The 27,152-nt window shown below is 33.9% G+C and overlaps 3 protein-coding genes across 6 annotated transcripts; all 3 read left to right on the forward strand.

The window, feature by feature from the left end:
• Window positions 1-7,169: 7,169 nt before the first annotated feature.
• Window positions 7,170-11,899, forward strand: LOC123720668. 4 transcript variants are annotated; one of them, XM_045677373.1, is made up of 8 exons: window positions 7,170-7,297; window positions 7,815-7,926; window positions 8,113-8,280; window positions 8,483-8,634; window positions 9,093-9,289; window positions 9,863-9,934; window positions 10,366-10,513; window positions 11,415-11,899. In XM_045677373.1, exons 2-8 carry the CDS (start codon window positions 7,853-7,855, stop codon window positions 11,627-11,629), a joined length of 1,026 nt encoding a protein of 341 aa, XP_045533329.1. In that variant the 5' UTR covers window positions 7,170-7,297; window positions 7,815-7,852; the 3' UTR covers window positions 11,630-11,899. The 4 variants fall into 4 exon arrangements, with proteins under 4 accessions (XP_045533329.1, XP_045533327.1, XP_045533330.1 ...); XM_045677371.1 differs by lacking the exon at window positions 7,170-7,297 and adding an exon at window positions 7,471-7,558; XM_045677374.1 differs by lacking the exon at window positions 7,170-7,297 and adding an exon at window positions 7,494-7,602 and having other exon boundaries at window positions 10,366-10,517; window positions 11,415-11,590.
• A 3,996-nt stretch (window positions 11,900-15,895) lies between these two features.
• LOC123720585 lies at window positions 15,896-16,572 on the forward strand. The gene is made up of 2 exons (XM_045677261.1): window positions 15,896-16,296; window positions 16,512-16,572. The coding sequence occupies exons 1-2, from the start codon at window positions 15,896-15,898 to the stop codon at window positions 16,570-16,572; spliced, it is 462 nt and encodes a 153-aa protein (XP_045533217.1).
• A 2,496-nt stretch (window positions 16,573-19,068) lies between these two features.
• On the forward strand, window positions 19,069-20,032 carry LOC123720127. The gene has a single exon (XM_045676624.1). The coding sequence runs from the start codon at window positions 19,372-19,374 to the stop codon at window positions 19,918-19,920; it is 549 nt and encodes a 182-aa protein (XP_045532580.1). The 5' UTR covers window positions 19,069-19,371; the 3' UTR covers window positions 19,921-20,032.
• The last annotated feature ends 7,120 nt before the right edge of the window (window positions 20,033-27,152 follow it).

Genomic DNA, 27,152 nt, shown 5'->3' on the forward strand with positions numbered 1-27,152 from the left:
CCTCAAACATGTCTAAGGAGCTCCGACTAGACGTTGAGCTTGGGATCCTTAACCAGAAATAACTTTTCTTCGTTCGTTTAACTTATGGGCAACTTATTAATATATTATACAAGCGAAACAGCGGCATAGCACATAGAGGAGAGGCACCTTTATGAAAAAGGTAGCGGATCTAATGTGGATTTGACCCGCGAATTTGAAAACAATTACTGTGTGTAATATGTAGATAGGAACTAAATAATGTATTAATTTATATTTGACATGTGAGCAAAACTTTTTAATTTTATTTATTTTTAAAACTAGTAATTCTTTTTTCTTTCCTTTTGCCTATATTAATAGACAAAAATAAGTCATGTTTTCTGTTTCATATATCTTGCTTATCAATGTTTTGGCCATATATTGTCTATAATATATATGGTTGGCTGTAATAAATGTATTAATAAATAAATAAAAGGGGCTATAAGCGTTTATTAAAACCTAAACATAACAATCAATTATACAGAATTTACAATTTTCTTAACCTACATAGTAATAATAAAAATAAATAATATATTTTCAGGTATCTGTCTAAATAGTGCCTAGACTAGTTTGGTATGGGTGAAGTCGTTGAATACGTTGTTTTGTTTTCCTTGTCAAAGCACATGGGGAATTAGCATTTTAAGGAGACACGGCACAGCGTCACAGTGATAGTCAGCGCTGTCTCGACTATTTTTAAGGGCACTAGGGACGTTATTGGCTTTTTAATTGTTATAGAATCTTTATTTCTGTTACAACATATAAAAAATTAACAACTTTAACGTGTATAATTAATAAATCCCTTTATACAGACTATTAACAGTAACACCAAAACAAGATAAAATATTATGAAACAACAATGAACGTATAGAAGTAATTTAACAAATAACTCACAAATCTATAATTTATTGTCAGTCATAAATCCCGCCAACTGCCTCTTAAAGGCGCCAAGTTGGCACATGTGATTGACGCAGGCAGGCTATTCAATAGTTATGCCTCGAACGTCAGCACACTCTTGCCGTAATTTGTGCGAATTTTTGGCAAGGCAAAAGCTAGCTAAGTCGCCAATGATTCTTCTGTGTGGTGTGATTAGTTGTGTAGACTTTATACAGACATATTTTAACAAATTATGGATGTCAGGAAGAACTGCGTCACAAAATTTATTATTGTCTATTATTATAACCTCTGATTCCAATTCTTCGCGATGATAACGGAATAAACAGTACTTATTCGGAGCTGGATACATTCACTAGTGGGCTGATCAAATCATTGTTATGAACCTATCTCATACCTAATCCGCCGTTTTACTGGTAATTTTTTTGTTGTTGGTTGGTGCTTAATATTAAGTACTATTATTTTTACTTTTGGTAACATTTATGATTACCAAAATCGTCACTCGTAGCTTGTAACATATAATGTGGATATAGCATTATGTATGATAAACGCATAATCTTAAATCGATAAAGCGTAGGGACACTGATTAATATTATGTATATACAAAATATTACTACAGAACTCCTAAAATTCTAGATAATATATTGTAATGTTAGGAAGTTTATACAAAGGCACTGTCAATATAACTTTCACTTTGATAAAACCATCGTGTTGATTGTTAATTAAATCGCGGATATGGATCTGCGCGTGCGCTTGCATCTCGCGATCAAGGAAATGCGTTGTGGATGTGTATTGTTTATAATTACGGGTAATACACAAACGCTAATTATATAACAGCTATCAGGATGAATTGTAAGTTTCAAACATATCATTAAAGTGTAACATATACTATACTTTTAGCATAATTTTGTAATCAGCGTTCTTACTCTGTAACTTGCAACCCCGAGGTTTTTGGAGTCCGTAAGTAGGGCTGACGTTTTGTCGTACTGGCCACTTTCACGTCTAATATCACCTCTTTGATTAGGAATTTCAAATTCAATGATATAAAAGCTAGCTGCTAAACAACCAAGGCTGGTCAATCACTCCAGGCCACTGCTTCTTCACGACAACGCTAGAACACACACTGCAGAACAGACTGCTACGAAATTAGAGGAGCTTCAACTGGAATGTCTAAGACCTACTAGACCTTGCTCCAACAGGTAATTTTTTTTTTAATTTGGATAATTGGCAAATTCGTAAAAGGTAAAAAGTTCAACTCTGATGGGGCAGTCGAAACCGCCTTCAAAGATTGTATTAATTCCCGTCCGAATGTTTTTTTTTTTAGTAAAGGTATCAATGAACTACCTATAAGATGTCAAAAGTAGATAGCATAGCTAACAAAACTCTATACATATTTCGTTATTATCGTATTTACACTCAAATTCGGAACAAAAATAACGTTTTAGTTATATGAGGGTCGTTATTTATTCTTGCAAGTTATCCCTCCATTCATTGGCGTGGGAACGTCCATCCGAGATTTTCGATAAGAAAAATACATTATTAGACGAAATACAATACAATTTGATAAGTATATACTCGGTAAAGTATCTTGTAATATTCATTATTATTCGTTGGTGAGTAGGTGATGTTCTGTGCCTACAATATGCTTTATCAAAATAAAACTATTACAGACATTCTAAGACGAGCATTCGTTCGATTATTGAAGTGAAACTTCTTTATTGGCGTTGGAAAAAAATATTTTTTTTTCCAACGCCAAATACCGTCAAATTTTTCGGTTACGCGTCATATTGTTCCGTTACGCACCATCATTTTCTTGTCCCTACCATGGGTGATTCGAAGAGATTCGAAGCCATTAATAACAAAAATACATAATAACGATAACTATGACAGCAAAAATAACTATTACAATTAATAAAATTCTGTAGTAATCTTAGTAGTAATAAGGTAAAATGAAATATTGTATTATTTGTATTCATGTCTATGATAACAAAAGCCTTTTGTTAAATTTTATCTAATTTAACTTTATTTAACCAATTTCTTTAAAGTTGCATAAATCGAAAAATAAGGTCATAAAGAAGTTTTACTTCTTACGTGTGTACACTAGCACACATTTTTTTATTAATAGTATATAGATATAATCATAAAGATGGTGACGAAGGCAGCCCAATGTTATCTTCAATTTATAGCGATTCAATCCTTGTTTAATGGGATTTGAGTCGAAATCATTTTGAGAAGGTCACGGGACATAGCGGGAGCTAATATCATTCCCATGCAAGTTTGACGATAATTCAAGACTGTCAAAAAGTGATTTTCTCTAAGCCCCAGATTGGTATCGAGACGACTCATATGAACTGTAGTGTACTATATCTACAGATATGTAAATGTATCCAATATCCATAAGACGTTATACATCTTAAACTGTACACTATGAAACCAACATGTACTCTATTTTGTACGTTCCAGGAAGATGGAGGGCACGTACTAAAGGACAACTTGGCTAATTATATCCAAGCCACTCCGCATATCTGGCATACCTAGGTCTATCCTACATTAACTAGCCACTATTATAGATATAAGCCAGGGTGACAGATATGGAGGAGCGGTGAGCGTAAAATATAATGTTATTTTGGTGAAAACATTGAAAAGGACAAGGTCAATGTTAAATTTTAAATCAAATTCTTAAGTTATGTTTAATTATTACACATAATAAAATGATTCATATGCATTATTATTCTAGATTATTTTGAAATGAATGCTAAATTTGATTGTGTGACCTCCTCGCCTTTGCGTTTCGTCTAGTAATACTGACAAAGTACGAACAATACACGAATGCCTTATGTTACACACACTATGCATAGTCTTTATTCCACTTATTACAACATCGATATCGCAATCGTATACGAGAACAATCGCTAAGTTTTCGTATACTTACCTCCATCGCGAAAGCTGAATATTTAGCAAAGGAAAGTGTTTTGTTTTATTATTCTGCCAGCAATTGACTGATCTCTTTTAACCTATATCAAAATGGAGGTTTCGCTTTTATGTGTAAGTTCATATATATAAAAATACATAAGCTTGGCCATTTATAAACTTTTGTTTCATGTTTACTATCAATTAGACGGAAACTGAATTTTCCGCAGTTGGACTCCATTCAAATTTAGAACACTGTAGAATATGCTTACTGCGGGAAATTAAAATTAAAATTTGGAACTCGGTGATTACGTGTATGTACTTTGCGTGATTTACAAAACGTGAAATGTCTGATATAACAATAAAACCTTTAATATTGCACTATCTGTGGGGCAATTAATTTGTCAAATTATTCAAAACAGGTTAACAACATGACAATAAAATTGCCATTATTTATCGTCAATCGATTAAACAGGATTTAAATGAAATAATTGTCGACCAATAAAGTGCGACGAACGAACCACTTTTCCTATATGCAAATGCAATCACTTTATGATTAACAATTCATACAACACACGAGGTGGAAATTACATTAAATGTATCTTTTGCCGCATGGATTAATTACTTAAATTTTGGTAAAAAATTGTAAAGCTAGTGTATAGAATTTCATTAAGATATAATCTATTAGTTTAGTTTAGGGAGTTTAGTTAATTAGTTTTTTTTAGGGAGTTTATAAGTTTCCGTTATGTTATAGCATAGATAGTATGCCATGTTCAAGAAGAAAAGTTATTTCATATTACTTTTCAACATTCCAGGCGAACAATACACACTGAAAGCGTGTTTTGTTATAAGAATAATGTCACCAGCACAATAGATCGTATGAACTTATAAAATATACCTAAAAGGTTATATGCTGTAAGACTGAGAAAGGCCATTATAAGGTTAATGTTTTTCTACCTATGATAGTGCCATATAGGGACTTTTATTATTTTTAATAACGACTGAGCTATTTTTAATTATCACGACCCTCGTTACCACGAGGTATGCACTTCCTTATTAGAGTTTAATTTCCAGCCATATGTTTTAAATTATAAAAATTCTCATTCTGAACGGTTTATAGGTTTCAAGGTTTGACCATTTAAAACAAATAGTTATTGTCATTATATATAATTTATTATGAGTTGTAAATAAAAAGATTATTCAGTGATGAATCAGTTGAGGTAGTCGGTTATATATAGTTCACAGTTCGTTTTCCGTCTGGTGAAATATTCACGAAACAATTGGTGTATTCTTACTACTTACTTTGGATCGAGAAGGAACTGTGAGCGGTATTATAATGCGAATCGGCCCTACGGATACTTCGTGAATCATTAATTCATTACGTTTAAATCGTAATTGTTCAAATTATGCGTGATGGAAGGTCCGAGCTTTTAGTAAAATTTAAAAACTTTTGCGCATCTGATGATACGGAACAATTAAGTCGATAATTCAACCTAGGGAATATTAACAGTCAAATAAACAGTATATCAAATGTAGTTTATTTGACTTAATAACTCAATTGTCATTATTGTCCCATAAGACCGTATACAGTAGGTAATAAATAGCCGCCTACGCGTCGAAAGGAGACGTCAAAGAACAATAGAGGAGAAAGTTAGGAAAACATTGAAAAGTGACCTAAAACATTGCATTTGCTATAACAGAACATTGGACAGTTTTATTTATTTGTAAACAATTACTCAGCCAAAAAAATATATGTATGAAAAAACTTATGGAATTAAAGTTGTTATTTGTTTGGGAATTATGAATTTTATTTGGATGTACTTTTGATGTATATCTATCTATATATGGTAGAAATATTTATAAAATATTAGAGTAAATGTAAAGACCCCTTTTTATTGTCGATTAAGAAGTTATGATGCTGGGGAGTTACATTTTAAAATGTATAGAATTTGCTTTTTATAATCTTACCAAGGTTTTAGGTAATATATATTTCGGCATTCCAAAAAAATATTGGCTCTAAGACTCACTAAACATTAAGTTTCTTGCAAAAGTAGGACCTAACAAAGGTCAAAACATTATTGTAAAAGTGAGTGTTAATATTGAATTCTAATCTTACATACACATTTACTATGTATTAGTCCTTTATGTACTGTGATATTGATTACTGATGTTAATATCATCTGCTGAAAAAAATGTGTGGACCTTCTAAAGCATTTTTAACATAATGCGACAAAGGATATTTGCATACAAGACTCACCAATATATATATTTTTTAATTTACCTTGTAATTTTGACCACACCCATAAGTTAGTGGTTACAAGTACTGGATAAAGTTTGGAGATAAGGTATATTTTTTATTAATTAAAGGGCTTTCAGTTCAAAAGACTTAATATGAACTACCTTCAGAAATTACTAAGTAAACTTGGTATGGTTATTGAATTGCTAACATTGATATTAGTAAAAGAGACTTCTTTATTGATGAATTATTAGTATTTAAGTTAATATGTACTATGTGATAAATATGTTACATATTGAGAATTAAAAAAAACATTGGCTTTTACGTATAAAATGGACTACTTTCATTCAAAATAAGGTTGGGTTGGGGGTTACCCTTGGGTAGTTACCGAGAACGACACATAGAGTGATAAATTTCTTTCATACTTTTGACTTATTTTACTATAATTTAAGATTTAAATAGAATAAAATCTTACCTTACACATAAATATATTTTCTTTTCTGGAGATGTAATTAACACTCGTTTAATAACTCAACTGTCCATATTTTTTTTCCAATATTTTAAAATACTATCCACACATTCAAACACTGGCAAAACTATTTAAAAAAAAAATACAAAAATAATATACACGCTAGTACACACACGCACTGTTATTGCCTATTCGTTAAAAAATAATTGGTTTGTAAACTGTCCGTTTTGTATAAATTGCAGGTGCCAGGCACAGAATGACACATGATGAAACTCGTAAGAGACGTTACGGCAAAATCGAATCGAAACACATCGATTTCTTATATCGAGAAAAGTCCGACACCCACACGTCAAAATTGTATCAGAGTTTATGTGTCAATGTTTCGTTTGTGAATCTCACCCATATAACCAACTCTTTCTCTATCTTTACTCAGTCGTGATGAACATAATTTCATCTTTAATTTTGAAATACTAATTCATATAAGCATAACACATTTTTTGTCTATATACTCATTAAAATAATTAGTGTATAGACAAAAAATTTACTCGCTTGCAATATTTAAGTAATGGACCATCCATTAAAGAATTTGTTCGCCTTATAAATAATCCTATTCAAATATTTTCAAAGACCTCTATAACCTTAAACAGCATGTCGAATAAAACATTTTTAGTGATTTAATAGGCACCCTTCTGCGTCTTTTCGTCTTTGTTGTTTAAAAATTACATAAATAAGTATGCGTTCTTAATAAACATTTTCACCTGCTGCTGATTATGATTGTAAGTAGATAAAGTGTAATAATTATTCTCTACTCTACTTACTCGTAAATTTATTGTGATTCTACTTAAGTCTGTGCTATTTCCACAGAATATAAGTTTGCGCTCGATTTGATAAAAATCATAATTGAAATGGAAATTGTAAAACCAAACGAATTGTCAAAAATGCTAAAACAAAAAAAAAACAATTTTTAATCTATTCAATACTCATAATAAACTAGTGATTATAATTGCTATATAGTTGTTTCGATAGCCGTTGTGTTCGTATGTATAATATTATTATATTAATTTTTGTAGAAGAAGGAAAGGTTAAGTATAAATCACAAATAAGCTGATTTATTTTTCCGGTGTCATAGTGAAGTGTTTTTATTTTATTTGTGTTATTAAAACACTATTTAAGTTATTGCTATCTCTTTAAATAATTCTACTTAATAATTTATAAACAATAGAAATTAAATTATGACAGTTTTTAAAAGATTTTATTGACTTTCGTTAGACTTATCTAATATTTATATTTCAGAATGTCTTTAATATGAAATAACATAATAAGAAACCAAAATGGAACCAGATTCAACTACATATGATACTGAAAACTGTAAAAATGAAACATTTCCTTTCCTTACAGGACCCTGGTATGTTTTTTATACCATAGATTGGTTAATAAATAAATTATTATCTAAATTTAATAGTATTTAGTAGCTACAGCATATAACATATTGCACCTGCATGAAAAACATACTAAGTTCAATGTAATTTTTGTTTTAATTTAGCATGAATCAGAGAAAGAGCTTTGGACATTATAATTATTTTAATTACAGCAACCTATCTTTGTATAAGGACTTAGTAAGGGATTCGGGACAAGGCCTAGTGGAAATGCAAATTGTTGAAAGGCTCCAGGCATTTGGTTTGCTTCCAATGGTGATGGAATGTCTGCAAAATGAACCTACTTGTGAAGTTGTTTGTAAGACAGCAAGAGTTGTAGATAGGTAAAACTGTAATTTATATAATAGCATGGTAAAGAATAGACATATATTGACTTTAAAGGTACCACTCTCAACTATCCATTATAGTATGTTATTTGGTCCATGTCTAGGGAAATTTTACCATGGAAGCCATTAATTTAAACACAACAGTCAGATAATAATATTACAATGGCCGGTCTTTAATATAAATAATTTTGTATTTTAGGGTCCAATGGATTTGCAAAACATGTAAGAAGCGTCAACCCATCCGATCAGGCTCATTTTTTCTCAAGCTTCAGTGCTCCATTATTCAAGCACTGCAAATGATTTTAGCATGGTGTGAAGATGCCGATATTAATGTTGCCGCTGAATATTTTGGTATAATTTTTATTAACCACATGAATGACAATCTTTCAATAGTTTTAATTTTGTGTAAAAATTGTAATGGTATGTATAATTATAATTGATTTTTTATTTATTTATTATATTTACATGCATACACAGAACAGTTTTGGTAAGTTTTATATTTATAAATGACACAGGTTTCCACACTTGTAGTGTTAGCCAACAAATGCCTCTATATCATATCATATATCATAGTGGGTTCAAAAGATGCGAATATGTCACATGGAATAATAATTTCTTTTATTATTAAAAATGGTCATTGAAACAAAGCCAAAAATGTGTCTGCCCAATTCTATTCAGAGTTCTTTAATGTATTTTTTAGTTAGCAATTATGTATAATTAACCAATGTAGTGTGTCAATACATTGAATTTTGATATATGATCTTTGAATCATGAAACTTCTTTATGTATGTATTTTTTATTATATATAGATGTAAAGCCGCGTGTTGCTACACTAATCTATGACAAGTTGGATGAAATGGCAGCGGCTGAAATAGCAGTTAGCAAATTGGGTGGTCAAGACACTGTAGTACTGACAGAGATGTACCCGGAATGCCTTAACCGACTCTCGCCTGATACAACAGATCAACCACATATCCATCCCATACTTATGGTTGCTGATACAAAGGTAATTATAAAAAAAATTGTATCACAAAAAATGCTTTTTGATTTACATTTTTGCGTTGACAGAAATTTAAAAATATTTTACTAATTGCTATTTATATCTAATGTTAAAACCTCTCCACTAGTTTGTCTGTCTTGCACATAGTATTGTCTTTTGTTACCAAATACAGATAAAACAACTTTCTCTGCAGCTGTGATACTTTTGACATTTAACACCTTTCGTCTTCAGTCACCGTGACTACGCACACTAAAAAGTACGCGAAACGTCGGAAAAAAATTATAATTTAGAATTATGTAAATAACTATAAGTTTTAAAAATAATACATAGCTTTAATCCATTCAAAAAGTGTTTTTCTTAATGTCTTGCACATGATAACATCATACAACAGTCCTGGATTAAATTTTGGATAAAATAATAATGGTTTCGTAATGGAAATTACACAATTTCCTTAGGCAAATTATCAAATCTAAATTTATCTGGGGTTTAATATCTTAGTTAATTAATTAGACATAAACAATTTCATATATATACAAATTAATATATATCATAATTTAAAGTTATACTTTAAATTTTCAGCATGTACCAACTCAGTACAGACTACACATTATGAAGGAGCATTTGAAGAAAAAACCAAATGTTGATGGAGAGGTAAAAAACATTTTAAATTTTTATTTCCTAAATCTTTAAATTAAGACAACATAGATAGAAAAAAACTTCTTGCATATAGAGTATGAATAATAATAATATTTTTTTGTTAACCAAAATTAGATTTTTCACTTATAATACAATTTTGAAAATAATATGTTATTCAAGGTATATGAAAATTAGTATATATGAATTTGTTTGGACATACATTTACCATAAGATAATGTATATTAATCAAATTATGTATTCCAACGCTGTACGTGCATTCTTTATAAAAACTAATTTAGTCTTAGTATACTGTTTTAACTTCAGTACGCATTTGTTTCTTTCTATCACAGTGTAATTACAATTGACAGAAAGACACGATTTTTTTTATATAGAGTAACATATTTTGTCTGTTTGTGAAATTTGTCGGAACATAACCATTTTTTCAGTATTTAAAATCGGAAATAGATCAAGTATTGAAGGATGTAACAGTGCCCGAGTCGTACCTTGTGAGTGGGTCTACTTTGCCACCAATAGAGGGCGCACACGCACTATCGCAACTCACGCAAAATTGCGATATGGATATGCAGAGATTTTGTGAGTATGTTATGGTTTTGTTTGCTCATACTAAATATATATCTGTAGTGGAAACATTATGTGGTAGATATTTTAGCTTTTTGATGAACTTATTTAAATCTATACTTTGCTTAAGATTTTTTGTTTAATCTATAGAAATGATCACCACTTATATATATATAACATATCACTAATCACAGACATCTGGGTTCATACTGAATAACTCTAAAACAACGCATAGACACAATGTTTTAGGTAATTATAATTTATTGGTGATCAGTGTTCTCATTATTATTGTTTTCCTTGAAATCAAACCCAGGATTCTGGCTATAAATCAATGTCAATTGGATATTAGGGGTGTTATTAGCAACAGGACATTTCTAAAATTAATTATAAAGAATTGATGTCTAATGTCCATTCGTCTTTAACTATCACTAAAATAACAAAAGCTAAGGAATATGTGTCGCAGTAAAGTAGTGAAATCAGAGAGTTAATTGAATCTCTAGACAATTAATTTAATGTCGATATTCAATCAAGTCGCTAGCTTTTTGATTTAAATAAAGCGTCGAAAACGTTTAACTATCTGTCTGACCGAAAGCAAGCGTTTTGATTAATTATGTGAAACAAATGGTAAAACAAGACGCCATTATTTCATTTGTTATTGTTATTTCGGTGTGATCGTGAAGAACTGAGAGCTTGGAAAGTCTTGTTGGAACGTTTAGGAAACTCGTTGAACGCTTCGATCACTCACTTGTCTGACGGGACTTTAGCGACTTGATTGAATATCGATCTTTAATTAACTGTCAAGAGATTCAATTAACTCTCTGATTTAACTACTTTAATGCGACATATATATATATGTTTCATTTGAAATGACCTTTTTCTATTCTTCCATTTATTAATAGTTTTATTAAAATTTCAGTAACAAATCGCGTATGGAGCCAGGCATTATTATTATGTAACGCGTCCCGCGATATTTGTATGGGTCTGCCGTCATTGTTTTGCGCAGCGCAGGTACAAAGATACTTGAATGTTTCTCTATATCGTTTGCGATTCGGTGATGGATTTTTCGAGCATATGTTGTATATTATCGCGGAAAAATTTACTGAAAAATATGAATTATGTACTGAAGAATAAACTGAGACGTAATATGCCTTTTTTAAACACGACGACATTTACGATCTTTAAGTAAATAAGAAAGAAATATAAATAAAATAGAAATACATAAATGCGAATGTTTGATACTGGGTGTGTTCAAGAAAAACTGAGTATGACGTAGTTTCTCTATCTTTTTGTCATCAGCGTTTTTTGTTTTGTTTTTGACGTAGGCATCGATGTTAGGGATCTTAAGGCGGCCCGTGCGGGGTCGTCGTTAAAGAAACTTCTTTCTTGTTTGAACTCAATACAACGCTTGATTACCATCTCCGTAATTGTGTTTGTTTGTGTTGCAGACATTTTATTACCGCGGGAATTTAAATTTTATCCATTATTATGAACTCGTTTCGCGGCGTAAACAAATAACCTCTTTTTTTAAACAAAAGATGTGTTCTGTGCTATGCCTGCCAGTATTTTTTTCCAAGGAAATTGTATATCATTATCACTTTTTATTGAACCCCCGTCGTATAAACACGTTCTTGTGTATAGTTTTTATCTTGAAAAATAATTGCCTGGAAACGAATTATTTACTGAATTCAGCAAACAATCCCAGTTTGATATGTATAATTTGAATTTGCGCTTTCCTTTTCGGTCGTATTTCTGATAAGTAAATATCAGAAACCATTTTTGTGGATATTTCTAGTTTTTAATTACCGCTTAAAGGTAGCGATAAATCAATATTTTTATACTCTTTTTATAGTAATGTTAAGCAATGAAGATATTACAGAATTTATAATTTTGAACTGTCTTCCGTACACCTTCCATTTTATGACAAACAGTGCCTTAGATATTATGTATATATTTAGGTTGGTTGAAATAGTTAGTTTAAAAAATTTATATAATATTTTTATTTTTTTCCTTTTATGCATTAAGACGATTAGATAAATAAATGTTAAGTATTATAGTATAGTATAAATTTTTTATTCATGACAGAAATAGGTTGTGACAAAATTCATATATTGGACACTAGCTCGTGGGGATCCCTGTGATGAAAGGTTTTCAAAGGAATATTGGGGTTTTCTCTACATCAAATACTTAATATAGCGTATCTGATTTTAATGTATAACTCTTGTTAGGAAATTATGGATATTATTTTTACGTATAAAATTTTAAAAGCCCTGTCTTGATTTTATTCACTATAATATTTTAACGAAAACCCTTTTTTAATCCCTTTTTTTTAATTTGTAAAGTACGTTAACGTTTTCCTTAACAAAACCCGCAAAATATGATATATGTATTATGTACGTGTGACGAGCCGCGGCTTCTTATGAATAACTGTGTATTTATAAATTTAATATAAGTTGTCTTCCACAAATGTGCCTTGCTGCTCGATATTATATAGATATTATTTTTCTGTTATTTTATTTCTTTATTATTGACACAAACTTAAATTGACTGAGACGGAATTGTTTGAAAAATCATTAACTGCGATTTCATACAAATATTTTCTATTGTCTAATTGCAAAGTTTTGACTGATGTACTCATATGTCTCTTTAAGTCTTAGCGAAACTTCAATATGTCAGAAAGAGACGTAGGAGTACTTTAATTAAAAGGCATTTAGACTTATTTTATGATACCGGTTAATACTTTTCATACTTATTATAAAGTTATGTATGTAAGAGTTATTATAGAATTTGTATGAAGTGATTATGTTAAAAGAATAGAAAATCGTTTGTTTCATTAACATTATTGTATTTTTAATTTAAAATCAAAATGAGCATTGTCAATTATCTTATTATTATTATTATATTATACTGGATAAAATTTGATATTAAGATACATTTTGAAGTTGTTATAAATGATTAGAAAGTCATCGGTTAGTGTGTCGTAAAATTTTATTTGATAATTAATGTTATGAGAAATAAAAGTATGATTAGTTTGACGCTGTTTTATTGTACCTAGTTGTAAATATAAAGTTAACTTTTTCTTAAAACAAACCCGGTTCATGTGACGCTTTAATTAAATATTATTTAAAAGTATATATTTGATACAGTTTTGGCTTGATACGATATTGAAGGAATAACTTCTAAAAAGCCTTTTAGAGATATGTTAAAAACATCAGTATAATACAAAAACTTCGTGTGATTCAGATAGACTCTTAAGTCTTCTACTCTGAATCTTACCTAAGTGTATATAGTGTGGGCATAGAAACCTGAGACTTGTCCATTACAAAAGGTTTAAAATGTTTAAAAGTCTGACAGACTGGTTCTTTCAAACAAATTTGCACATCATTATGTGTGGCAGAATATGCGAACTTTAGATTGTACTAGCATAACATTGCAAATAAATTATTATTATTATACAATGGGGGGTAAGAGACCAACGCCGCCTTAGAAGATGGACCATGTATCACAAAACAAAATACAACTGGACACTAAGGAATCTAACGCCATTGACATACATTGACATTGCAGGTTTACAAATAGTTTCAAAACAATGTCTTTGCGTAGAAGACTAATTCAAGGAGTGTCTAATCAATAGCTAAGTGTCATATTATATTTAAGTTATTTTTGTATTGAGATTACTTTTCATTCGTTTTAAGCTCAACTTATAAACTTTCGAAAAGGTGTTTAACAACTTACAAATATGCGAGTAAAGTGTACATAAATATGCAAATATTCAAAATGTCGGTCAGTCGGGCCTTCGGGCAAGTTCATTGATCTTTAGCATCTTAGTATTTTAATATAAAGTGTCTCAATAGGTCATTTAAGAGCGATAAGCTGTTAAATTACAAATAATACATATATAAAATATTCTCCCTCAATTCTGGGGTCGTGTATTCGAATCTTGACTGAGACGTTATCTCAAATGAAATAGACGCAATGTTTTTGCACACGGCACATACAAAAGAAGAGTTAACATTAGTTTTATCGAGGATTTGAATAAATATAGTTGAAGAAAAAAACACTACAATCTAAAATACATAATATACTAGAAAATAATTAATATAGTAATATAATAATAATATACATACACAAATACAAATTTTGGTTCGTTTTTTTTATATGACACCTAACTAGTTCAGTTTAAAATTATATCTTATACGAAAAACTACAGCTGAATTATGAGGTAACCACTGAGGAAGGTTCGACGTGAGTTATTATACAGCCTTAGGATAAAACTTTATTTTCAAATAATTTCATAATATCAGCTTTCTTTATGCGGGTCTGTCAACAACAACAAAGAATGGTGGAAGCTGACAATGACAGTTCCTGGAATGCCTTCAAAGCTTTTTGCGAGGCCGCCATGACTCAGAAAGATATTGCGGAGCGTCAGCGTGAATACGATTCAGGAACGACAACCGGCGCATCAACGCCGTGCTTTTGCACGTTTGCCCTAAGAGAAAGTTTTGAAGATTGAGGGAAGAGTCACGAAATGTGGCATTCGTGTTTGGAGGGGAAGGATAAAACGATTGCACCCATCCGTTAGCTTTTAGTGGGAAGGTTAAATACCGCAGGGATATGCGAAACAGCATTTCCTGACGTTACACAAAAGGGTCTGGCAACATTTACTCAGCATATTAAATGTTATTTACGAGTAACGCATTTAAAAGCAAAACACTTTACCAAATTTTACGCTTGTTAATTGCACTAATGTTTTGCAGTTTTGAACTTAACATTAATGCACTGTCCCAACGTTTCATGTACTTACACTAAGGATGGACATGTTTATAATTCAGACAATTAAACTTGTTTTAATTTAGAAAGTGTGTTTTCTATTAAGTATTTTAAAATTAATTATAACTATTAGTCTAAAACATTGACGTTATATGTTACGTATCTTAGATTTTTCATATCACATTTAAGAAACGCTAGCAATCTTTAAGATGTCAAGCGCTGCTTTCTTACCGTTTATCGGAAGGTACAGTTAAGTGCATTGCAACAGGTTCACCTCAATCTGTGCCAACCGGCTATTGAGATTAATTAAAAAAGGCTATATCAAATAGTTGTATACTCCATTATTGATTGATTTCATAGAACCGCTATAGGTATGTTTTACTTCATTTAACACTACAGACTAATAACAGTTCCGACGTTTAGCTATAGTCTTTTGTTATTTATAAACAGATAGCATCATAAAATTTAAAGCTATCATAACACTTGTTAATTCTAGTTTAGGAACGGGTGTTCAATAGCTCCGGTGCCGGTGTCTTTACCGCTATCTCAGGCAATAAATAAAAGATGCAGTGGAGAGCGGTTTCAAAGTGGGTCCCGTGCGGCTCAGTGCTAGCTCAGACACCTGCCGCGATGGTCAACTACAAGAGAATCGTGTGCGAGGTCGCTGTACTTTTCACGCTATTGGGCCTAGTAGAGGCCGCCCCGACTCCCGATTGTGATAAATCTGAAAAGCACTTCGATCAACGTCAAAATGGTACCGAGAACTATAGGCTCAACATTGACGGAGTCGTGATCGCTGTCGCCCCCGCAGAATCGTTCCTAGCTGCTGCCTCTGACATTGATCTTAGCGACCTTCTTGATATAGAGGACTTCAATGAACTACAGAAGCCGAAACCGCCGAGCAAGCCCCTGAAGCCAAAGCCCGATGATGATAAACCACAGGACTCAAAACCAGATGCGCTCAACGAGGTTAATGATGTCAAGCTGCAAAAGAAGGATGCTTCTCAGCGGAACAAGGAGAAAACTCAAAGGTATTTTTAATTTGGAATTTGTCTATTGTTTTATTTACAAAACATACTGCCTCCAATCATTTATTATAGTTTAACGCGTAATTTTAAATTACACGTACTTTTACGGGTGGAAATTATAATTTTAGGAGATATTATATGAGGATACTAGCTCGGAGGACATTATACGGAATTTTCTAATGGGACATATAAATATTTAATGTGTTTTTTTTCTTCAGATTGAAATATCGCCTGGCGAATATGCTGTTGCCCTTGCTACGTAAAAATCGTCATCATTGACTTTAGTACTAAGGTTTTAAGCCATGATTGCCGCGTGATATGATTAATTGCATTTATTAGTTATAAGATATTATTGTTAAGTGTGTACTTGTACATCGACTGTTTTGTTAAAATAAAAAAATGAATTCTTATTGAAAAATCCTAAAATCTTTGTTTTATTTCTATAGATCAATAGAACCTCGTTAACTTGATAAAAACAATGTAAATATCAATTAAGGTTAAACAATTGCCTAGCTCGGTTATAAAAACCTTGTACATATAGATTACAGTGTAATTCTACGACCTATGTTATTGGTACAAATAACATAGCAAATTATTTATAAATATGTAACTAACAATCGACACGTACCAAATACAATGTTACAAAGGTAGTTGTAGTTTTTATGAAATCACGTTTATAGTTGAAAATAACGGAGCTTTGTGCTGAAAGCTTTTCCGTAAAAAGTTAATTGACGTAGACGTTAAAGTTTTTATTAAAAGCTTGGCAAAGATTCTGCGAGCAAAAACTATCTGCATTTCTATTACATTTTCTTTGTATAGAAGTAACGTAAGTAAGTAAGCTTTCTAAACATTCCTTGTATTTATATAAGTAGGTTGTATTCGAGGCGATGTTTTTTTCACTTTTTGGGCCAGGTTTCTAACTCATACGGTTATGGATTTAGAGTCCCGGTCCTAGGCTGACATTGTTCATACCTATCTTTAGGTCTTGCTTGATAAAGCTTTGGTTTGATAAGATATAATACTAAGATATAGCCTTTCCTTAAAAAAATAATTACCACGGAATAACTACTACTATCTACTCACCCACAACACAGGCCCTCCCTAGGGTAGAGACTCGCGTTAGATTTTCACAACCAGATTTCTGTCATGAACAATTATAATTATTATATAAAGCGTAAGAAAAACCAAAATAATATATCTAAATCTAACTTAAACATAGTATATATCTTATTCACCTACTGAATATATCAAGTAACTCCGTGACCTTTCGTTTGATTTGGCACAGAAGTCTATTTGCCTTTTCATGAATCAGGGGTTTATATGAAAAATGGTCTTCCCCGGGTCTAATTAAATATATGCTTCAATCATATAATACGTGATTCATTTGAAACCCTTCACAATAATCAATAAAACAGACACATACGTCTTTCCCAATCTTCAAGAGTTCACGGGACATCAAACAACACGATATCTTAGGAAATCTCTAAATTATTCACTAAGAACTATTTAGTTTTATTTAGCCACTCGCCCAAAAAACTTACGTACGTTATCCCCAAATTCATTAAAAAACAAAAAAACTATTTTTAGATTTATGAATTATAATTTTACAAGCTAGATTGATAGATTTCTAGGTCTTGGCATAAAATATGGACACTTTCCCAAGCTGAAATAACAAAATGGAAAGAGATGAAGAAAAAGAAAGAAAGATCAAAGGAAAAGATAGACAGATGACGTTATAGAACTAGCGGGAAAAAACTGAATAAATGTTGCTCAAGATAAAGAGATATGGAAAAAAGGCTACCCTAAACGGAGCCATACAAAAAGAAAAAAGAAAACTTACTTAAAAATTTTAAACTTATACTTCCACAATTAATATTAAAGAACTGTAATGTAAGCTAACAAGCTTACATTGTTGTATGGCTTAATTATTCAAGCTTTAATCATAATAATTTTACAAGCTAATTAATATGGGGTGTGTTAGGCACACTGACATTTAAGAAAACATAAAAACCATAAAACTTATTCGATTTCTCCTTTGGCCAAGACTCGGTTTCATCACTGTATCCCTATTTTTCAATATAGAATTGTAATAAGACCAAGTAAAAACAATGTACACTATCATTAACCTTTTTGCTCCAATAACCGCTAATATCCTCTAATACATTATAAAACATTGATTTCTTCCTGTTCAACAAGAAACTGTCATTGCTCAACCAGTCTCAGTCAAGTATATAACGGGATCGCAAACTGCATTGGAAATTACAGCGTTTTTGTTTTTATCTTTGATTTTATGTTTGTAAACTATCTATAAATTTTTACTTATTCGGTAGTTTTTCCATAATAACCTTGGCGATATTAGTGAGATTCAAAAACGAAATTAAGTCAAAGCATACCGGAGACATAGATCGCGCTAATTGTGACTTTCGTGCTCCAATGATGTATTTTGATAAATTAGTTCGTTGTGTGGGTCGTGCGCCTAATCACTGCCGGTTTTTAGTTTTTTCGTATTTTCTTATGTGCCCTAACTGTTTACTACGATCCAGACATCATTTATATTGCATGTAGCATATTATCTATGGCTGTCTAAATATGTTTGCATTTTTAATACTGTAAAATACATTACCTTCGTTGCGACAAATTTGATCATTTATTTTTTAAATTTGTATATATTAAACTCAAAATAGTACATTTAGTTAAAAACCCATGCAAATACTACAAAACATAATATAAATAAAACGACGCATTCCTTTATAATCATGTAAAGATCGTCATTTTATCTTAAAAAAAGAGTTAAAAATAGATGTTACTCGGTTATCGCACCGTGTCAGTCAAAGGTCGTCAACGATTTCGATACGGCTTCCTCACATACTTGAAGATATCTATCGAGTACACACGCGACTCCCACGGCAAAGTAGAACAGTGATCAATGTGTTTATAGTGGACAACCTTTCTCTGATAGCTAAGTGATAGTCATAAGCTAAATGCAAAGTGAAGAGAGCGTCCGCTCATCGTGAACCGTTACTGTTCTCGATTCATTTACGACTGGTTCGCCGGCGCACGGTAAAAGCATCGCGTGTGATGTTTACGCGCAGTCAAATCGCAGGAGGTGCCTCGAATGCACGTACCATGCTCTTAATCCTTGCTTTTGTCTCGCTGGCGTTCGCCGCACCCGCCACCTACGACCAACGTCAAGACGGCGAGGTAAATGTACAAGCTGATGTCCAAAACGTCGTCCTTCTAGTTGCTATCCCTCAGAAGATACCCAGCAGCCTGTTAGATCTGAGCTGGTTAAAGAGTGCGAAGCAAGGCAACGATGATATCCAGGAGCGAGCTGATGTACATGTGATGGAGGCGTTTGTCGAGCCGAACACACCGTACCGCGTTGAAATTGGCACGGAAGGTGAGAAGAAAGTTGAGGGTGACGGGCGTAATGCGGAAGTATTAATCGCTGGCCGGAAGCCGATCGAAGCAGAAGAACAGGAATCTTATAAAAATGAATTTAAGCTCATTGGCGCGATGGAGCAGTGCGGTCCGGATAGAATGAGGGATCCAGTGACGCTCATGTGCGTTGATGAGCCGGAAACACCCTCTACACGAGCCCCAGAAGTTATCGCTGTATCGACGTAGCCTGATCTCTCGATTATTATAGGATACTAATTTATTATTTCATTATGTAATTTATTTGTAAATTATTATATTTTTTAAGTAAACGTATTAAACATATATTGTCCTATTTCTTATCTCATTGTTATGAATATTATCACGTACGAAACGTACAATATATGCATACAATCCTACTACAGTTTATACCTAAAGTTATCATATAATTAGAGTTTTATTATAAGTACCAATAGAGCTATAGAAAGTTCTAGAAATATGATAAATCTTTTTTTGATTGATTGTAACTTATCAAACGATAACTTTATAAATGTTAAATTAGATATTATTTATTAACATTTTCATTAGGCGTACGACTCTCATCCGTGAGGTCGTAGGTTCAATTTTCCTATTTATGTTAGCATCAAACATTCGATTGTACGGTAAAGTAAAACATCGTGAGGAAACCGGCGTGCCGAGACGAGCATAGAAGGCTTTTTAACTTTAAAAACAGAAAAGTGGTTTTCATGACCACAATATTCTTTTTTAATATCGATAGTGTGAAATTTCAATTAAGTTTTAATAAATTTTCAAAGAAGATACATGAATATACTTTCTCTACTAACACTGGACCTATTTTAGTTAAGCCACACAATAGTATAATGTTGTTCCTGTATATAGATATGAGTTGATACTAACACGATATATGCAACAAAGACTATATTAATTCTGAGTCATATGTTTTCATAAGCAAAAATCTATATCAGCAATGGACTGGTTTAATCTGAATTATTACCATTAAAGTACTATGTATAATTCATATTAAATTATTTTTATCGTAATAATAATAAATACAGCTTTAAAAACATTATGTAATGTTGGTAATTCAGGAGTGACGCAGCGTTTAGTGCTAGTTCTCGTGCGTTCTACGCCCTCGATTTGAGAACTGGCAGTAAATTTAAATTTAGATGCTTTATGTACTGACGTTCATGTGTACATCATTTTACATTTATGACAAAAATATGAGAGGGACGACTGCGAATTGTTAGAGATATTTACCAACTTGGAACATCAATTATAACTTATATGTATAAGAAAGTTAACTAAAGACACATTAAAAGAGCGGACCGTATCTCCTTCCTTTCTGGTTTCTTCTATCGATGTTTGCCATAATCATTTTGTATGATGATTTGATATTTTAAAAGAATTTCGAGAGTTTTTTACGCCGGCTATTTCTCTCGGCCTACACCCTCTGTCTTCTTTGGAGATGAGTAGGGTGTCTGCGATACATATTTACGTGTAATAAGTGATACCTGTATCTTATATTCCATAAGAAACATATTTTATGTTTATTTTCTTAATTTTAAGTCTATTTTGAATCCAGAATTAAACTTTTACAATACGTAACTGACCACAATTCGGAATTATTTATTCTCAATTATTATATGTTAACTTTTTATATCTATCACAATGTTCCACCGTTTAGCGTGATGTAGCTAGTTATTTCCTGGTGGTGTGGTTACTAAATAATACGCAAAAAATAAGTTGAATTGAGGTTTTTATCAAATTAGAGCATGGTGAGGGTGATTATGAATAGCTTCTTATTAAAGGCAAAAAGCCTATAAAGTATCAAATTTGCAAATCTATAAATATTGTCTATGTCATGAAAAATAATAAGTCTACGACTTTCAATGTTATAACAGATGATAAAAGTAATAAAACTATATGGTAAATATCTAAATTTTGTTACTCAATACAATAAAAATAAGACATATCGCTATCAGTCTGATATACGGATAAAAGTTATTAGCTTGACGTTTGACTTGAATAACGATTGACGATTTTTATCGACACTACCGTCGTCTCCATTTGTAAAGTTTTCGTCGAAAGGCTCAGCTGATGTTCTGTGATAACGTCGCCTATACACACTCACAATGCCAGGCTGTGCGTTGCTTTTGCTCTAATTAACACAAAATGTAATAGCAAATAATAAAATGCCAATAAATTTCTATTGATATGTGGAATAGTTCAATCTTTCTAGATCTGAGTAGCTAAGAACACAAAATTTCATAATTTTTGTGTTTTTATCTTAAATTATCTTGTCAATGTGACACAAAAATAAAGAAAAACAACTTATTCCTACGACGATGCCCACAATATTGTTACGAAGATGGGTCGACTGCAATGTTTCTAGATTTTTCCACTAGTTAGAAAACTTTTCAGCAGGCTGTAATATGATTTCTGACCGTTTCAGGAGAGGGTCAATCACATATTAGAAAATTGTAATTTCCATAATGTTACCGTAGTTTTCAGGAAGCTGAAACCTTTTTTCAGTCGGTTTCAGAACATGTGTAGTAGAGTGGTGTAGTTTTCAGGAGACCCGTTTTCAGGCGTTTTCAGGCCTAGTTATACCCCTTTGATGAAGGAATATTCTAGACCGAACTTTCTAGGTGTGAGACAAGGACGAAATGATTCGAGAGAGAGAGAGAAGATCAGAACTTTCTCGAAACTAGACGAGCACTCTAGAACGCCGTACGACAAGGACGGAGCAACGTGCGAAAGAGACAAAGAGTGCGGACGTTCTAGAATTGTGCAATCGCTACTCAGTAGCCAGCCCGCCTAGAAAGTTCTCGAATATTGTTTAGAATTATTCCCAGGGATATTTAAGCGAGCCGAAACGCGACTAGTCGCTTTTAGTTTTGAATGCGATAACAAGAGCGATAAAGTGCGAATAAAGTGAATATAAGTGATAAAGTACTGTTTTTGTGTGTTATTAGTGCATCTCTGCAATTAATTCGTGCCCATAAATTCCTCATTGATTTACCAAGAAATAAACCCTTGAATAAATCTACGGCATTTTCTATCCGATCCCCTAGATCGTAACATTTTGGTGTCAGAAGTGGGATAGAAAAATGCCAATTACTCCAAGGGAGAATCAAGAGGAGTCTGTGGCAGAGTCTCCAGCTGCGGAGGGAGTGCAGACAAGGGCGCAATCAGCACGCGACGCCGCCTGGTTCAAGCTTTTGTCGACGGTATTCGAGACCGTGAAATTCGAATGGCTTGAACCTCGGTCACCATAAGGAACTTAAGGATGCTCTTGCCCATGCGTTGGAGGTGGAAGCATTTTGCAAGGATCATCGACCTAGCCGCATTAGGGCTGTCACGGAAAAACCTAGTTCCCAGCATGGACCTACCTGTTACCTCTGTGGGGAAATAGGGCATATGAGGTTTACATGCCCTAAAAAAGATCTCAGAGGCGAAATAAAGACTAGACGTGGGGAACCGGAAGCAGCGGGTGTGACTGCCGCCGAACAGCGGCAGGGAAACGAGTAGAAGCCAGGACCACGGGGCGGGTGCTGGCCGGTTCTGCAAGGAAGGCCCCAAAAGTTATGATCACTCAAACTCAGGATGGCAATACCATTGTTATCGACGGAGAAGTAAACGGATGAAGGTGTGAGTTAACCCTTGATACTGGAGCTTCCCGGACAGTAATTAGATACCAACTTCTGAAGTCATTTTACAAAAGCCTTTCTGGTGGAAATGTACAGCTCCTTACAGCTACTGGTCAGCACATAACCGTTCGAGGGGAAGGTATCGCTACCTTCAAGATTGGCGGAAGATCATACAGACATAAGGTGGTTATTGCTGACATCGTGGATGACTGTATTATCGGTTTAGACTTCATGGCATTACAACTGTAAGATTGACTTGGAGAAAGGCACGTTCAAGTGTAGAGATGAGGTAGTTTCTCTAAAAGGTAGAACATTGAAGGGTGGGTACGACGTCTATAGATCCATCATTGAAAATAGTACAGTCAGTAAACAACGGATATAGTTCAAGAAGTATTAGAGGGCTGTAAGGAAACCTTGTCGAAAGGAGAAATGTTGAAAGCAAAGGAACTATTGAAGTCATTTTCAGACATGTTTGCTACACACGATGGAGATCTAGGAAGGACAGGTGTAGTTAAACATCGAATTGAGACTGGACCCAAGGACCGATACGTTTGCGACCGCGACGAGTACCTGTCGCATATGAAAAAAATATAGACAAGATGATTGCGGAAATGTCAAACCATAATGTCATCGAATCATCTTCCAGCCCTTGGTGCTCTCCAGTAGTTTTAGTCAAGAAAAAGGATAACAGTTTAAGGTTCTGCGTCGACTACCGTCGTCTTAACGATATCACAAAGAAGGACAGTTACCCCTTACCTAGAATAGATGACACCTTGGATACCTTAAGTGGGGCAAAATGGTTTACAACTTTAGACTTGAAAAGTGGGTACTGGCAAGTGGAGATAGACCCAAGTCATAAAGAGAAGACAGCGTTCTCAACTGGAAAAGGACTATGGCAGTTTAAAGTTATGCCGTTTAGGCTTTGCAATGCGCCTGCGACCTTTGAAAGACTAATGGAGAAAATACTGTCAGGACCGATAGGACAAGCCTGCTTAGTGTACCTGGATGATGTAGTCATCATTGGGAGAAATTTTGAAGATCACATACGGAATCTGCAACGGGTGCTCACCAGACTCCATAAAGCCAACCTGAAATTAAGTCCAAAGAAATGTTTATTTTTCAAAAGAGAAGTGAGCTACTTGGGTCACATTATATCGCAGGACGGAGTTCGAACAGATCCCGAGAAGATAGTTGCGGTGAAGGAATGGCCAGTACCTAAAGATAAAAGAAGTCCGTGCTTTCTTAGGCTTATGTTCTTACTACCGAAGATTCGTGAAAAATTTCGCGGATATTGCAAAACCTGTTCACAGACCCACCGAAGAGAAGAGGAAATTCACATGGGATGGAGAGTGTGAAGTTGCATTTAATGAGCTCAAGAACCGACTATGTGCGACTCCGATACTAGGATACCCGGAACATGATGGCGAATATGTGGTAGATACAGATGCCAGTGGAATTGGCATCGGAGGTGTACTATCACAGGTAAAAGGTGAGCGCGAGGAAGTAATAGCCTACTTCAGCAAGTCGTTATCGAAACCAGAACGAAACTACTGTGTCACTCGGAGGGAACTACTGGCTGTTGTGAAGACGCTGCAGCATTTTAGTAAATACTTACTAGGTCGCAAGTTCCCTCTTAGAACAGATCATGCTGCCTTAAAATGGCTACTTCAGTTCAAGAACCCAGAAGGACAAGTGGCTCGATGGATCGAACAATTGCAAGAGTATGACTTTGCTACTGAACATCGCAAGGGTAGAGCACACGGGAACGCAGATGCATTGTCTCGTAGGCCATGTGAGGAAGACTGTAAACATTGTACAAGACAAGAAGGTAGAGAGGTTGCCCATGTGAGGATACTAAGAACGGATACCATTAGTCCAGATTGGTGTGGTAAATTAATTCAGGAAGAGCAACAACAAGACTCTGACATTAAACCAATTCTGGACTGGATGAAATCTTCAGCTATAAAGCCGCGATGGAATGATGTTGCATCTACTAGCACCACGACCAAGAGTTACTGGGCTCAATGGGATAGCTTAGTTCTCCATAATGGGGTGTTATGTAGCAAATGGGAAAACGCTCGTGGGGATGCATCTCATCTACAGTTAGTTGTGCCAAGATCCAAGATTGGCAACATATTGGAAATGTTTCATGACGGCTCATCAGGCGGACACTTAGGTGTAAAAAGGACTCTTTTGAAAATTAAAGAGAGATTTTATTGGATACATTGCCGCGAAGATGTAGAAGACTGGATTCGAAAATGTAAAGCTTGTGCAGCTGTTAAAGGCCCACAGACGAGAACTAGAGCGAGTATGAAGAAATACAATATCGGAGCCCCATGGGAGAGGATATTTCCGTTAACAGAAAAAGGAAATAAGTACATCATGGTTGTTATGGATTACTTTACGAAGTGGCCCGAAGTATTCCCTATTCCCAATCAAGAGGCAGTTACAGTAGCTGAGATACTTGTAAATGACGTATTCTCTAGATTTGGAGTACCCTTGGAAATGCACAGTGATCAGGGAAGAAATTTTGAGTCTCTACTATTTCAAGAATTGTGCCGATTAATGGGAATTCATAAGACGCGGACTACTCCATATCACCCACCACATACCGGTCTGCGGTTCATGAAACCACGAATATTACTCCTGCTTTAGCCATGTTTGGGAGACAACTTAGATTACCAGCGGATATTGTAACTGGGCGACCACCTGACACGCCGGAGAGTGTTACAGAATATGCTGCGGATCTGCGTAATAAACTGGATGAAATCCATGAACACGTACGAGCATCACAAAGCAAAATAAGTGAGACTACGAAGATTAGGTATGACAGAAAGACGAATCATATAGAATTTAAAGAAGGCTCGCAAGTATGGCTCCATAACCCAACAAAACGAAAAGGCAAATCACCAAAGCTTCAAGCTGACTAAGACGGTCCTTACACGATACTTACGAAGATAAATGACGTTACCTATCGCATAAAGAAAGTGGGTGGTTTAAGGAGCAAACCGAAAGTCGTTCACATAAATCGATTGGCTCCCAATAAAGGATGTAATGATGCTCGGGACGAGCATGTCTAAGGAGAGGGTAGTGTTACGAAGATGGGTCGACTGCAATGTTTCTAGATTTTTCCACTAGTTAGAAAACTTTTCAGCAGGCTGTAATATGATTTCTGACCGTTTCAGGAGAGGGTCAATCACATATTAGAAAATTGTAATTTCCATAATGTTACCGTAGTTTTCAGGAAGCTGAAACCTTTTTTCAGTCGGTTTCAGAACATGTGTAGTAGAGTGGTGTAGTTTTCAGGAGACCCGTTTTCAGGCGTTTTCAGGCCTAGTTATACCCCTTTGATGAAGGAATATTCTAGACCGAACTTTCTAGGTGTGAGACAAGGACGAAATGATACGAGAGAGAGAGAGAGAAGATCAGAACTTTCTCGAAACTAGACGAGCACTCTAGAACGCCGTACGACAAGGACGGAGCAACGTGCGAAAGAGACAAAGAGTGCGGACGTTCTAGAATTGTGCAATCGCTATCGCTATCGCTCAGTAGCAAGCCCGCCTAGAAAGTTCTCGAATATTGTTTAGAATTATTCCCAGGGATATATAAGCGAGCCGAAACGCGACTAGTCGCTTTTAGTTTTGAATGCGATAACAAGAGCGAAACACCGAAGCGATAAAGTGCGAATAAAGTGAATATTAGTGATAAAGTACTGTGTGAAGTGTGCATAAGCGAAGTAATTAGTGACTGTGTTTTTGTGTGTTATTATTGCATCTCTGCAATTAATTCGTGCCCATAAATTCCTCATTG

This window comes from Pieris brassicae, chromosome 2, assembly GCF_905147105.1.
Source record: "Pieris brassicae chromosome 2, ilPieBrab1.1, whole genome shotgun sequence".
Lineage (NCBI taxonomy): Eukaryota > Metazoa > Arthropoda > Insecta > Lepidoptera > Pieridae > Pieris > Pieris brassicae.

Coding starts and splice junctions, on each gene's coding strand:
- LOC123720127 (XM_045676624.1), top strand. CDS start 19,372: ATGTTTACGCGCAGTCAAATCGCAGGAGGTGCCTCGAATGCACGTACC.
- LOC123720585 (XM_045677261.1), top strand. CDS start 15,896: ATGGTCAACTACAAGAGAATCGTGTGCGAGGTCGCTGTACTTTTCACG. Junction 16,297..16,511: donor AACAAGGAGAAAACTCAAAG/GTATTTTTAATT, acceptor TTTTTTCTTCAG/ATTGAAATATCGCCTGGCGA.
- LOC123720668 (XM_045677373.1), top strand. CDS start 7,853: ATGGAACCAGATTCAACTACATATGATACTGAAAACTGTAAAAATGAA. Junction 8,635..9,092: donor TGTTGCCGCTGAATATTTTG/GTATAATTTTTA, acceptor TATTATATATAG/ATGTAAAGCCGCGTGTTGCT. Junction 9,290..9,862: donor TTATGGTTGCTGATACAAAG/GTAATTATAAAA, acceptor TTAAATTTTCAG/CATGTACCAACTCAGTACAG.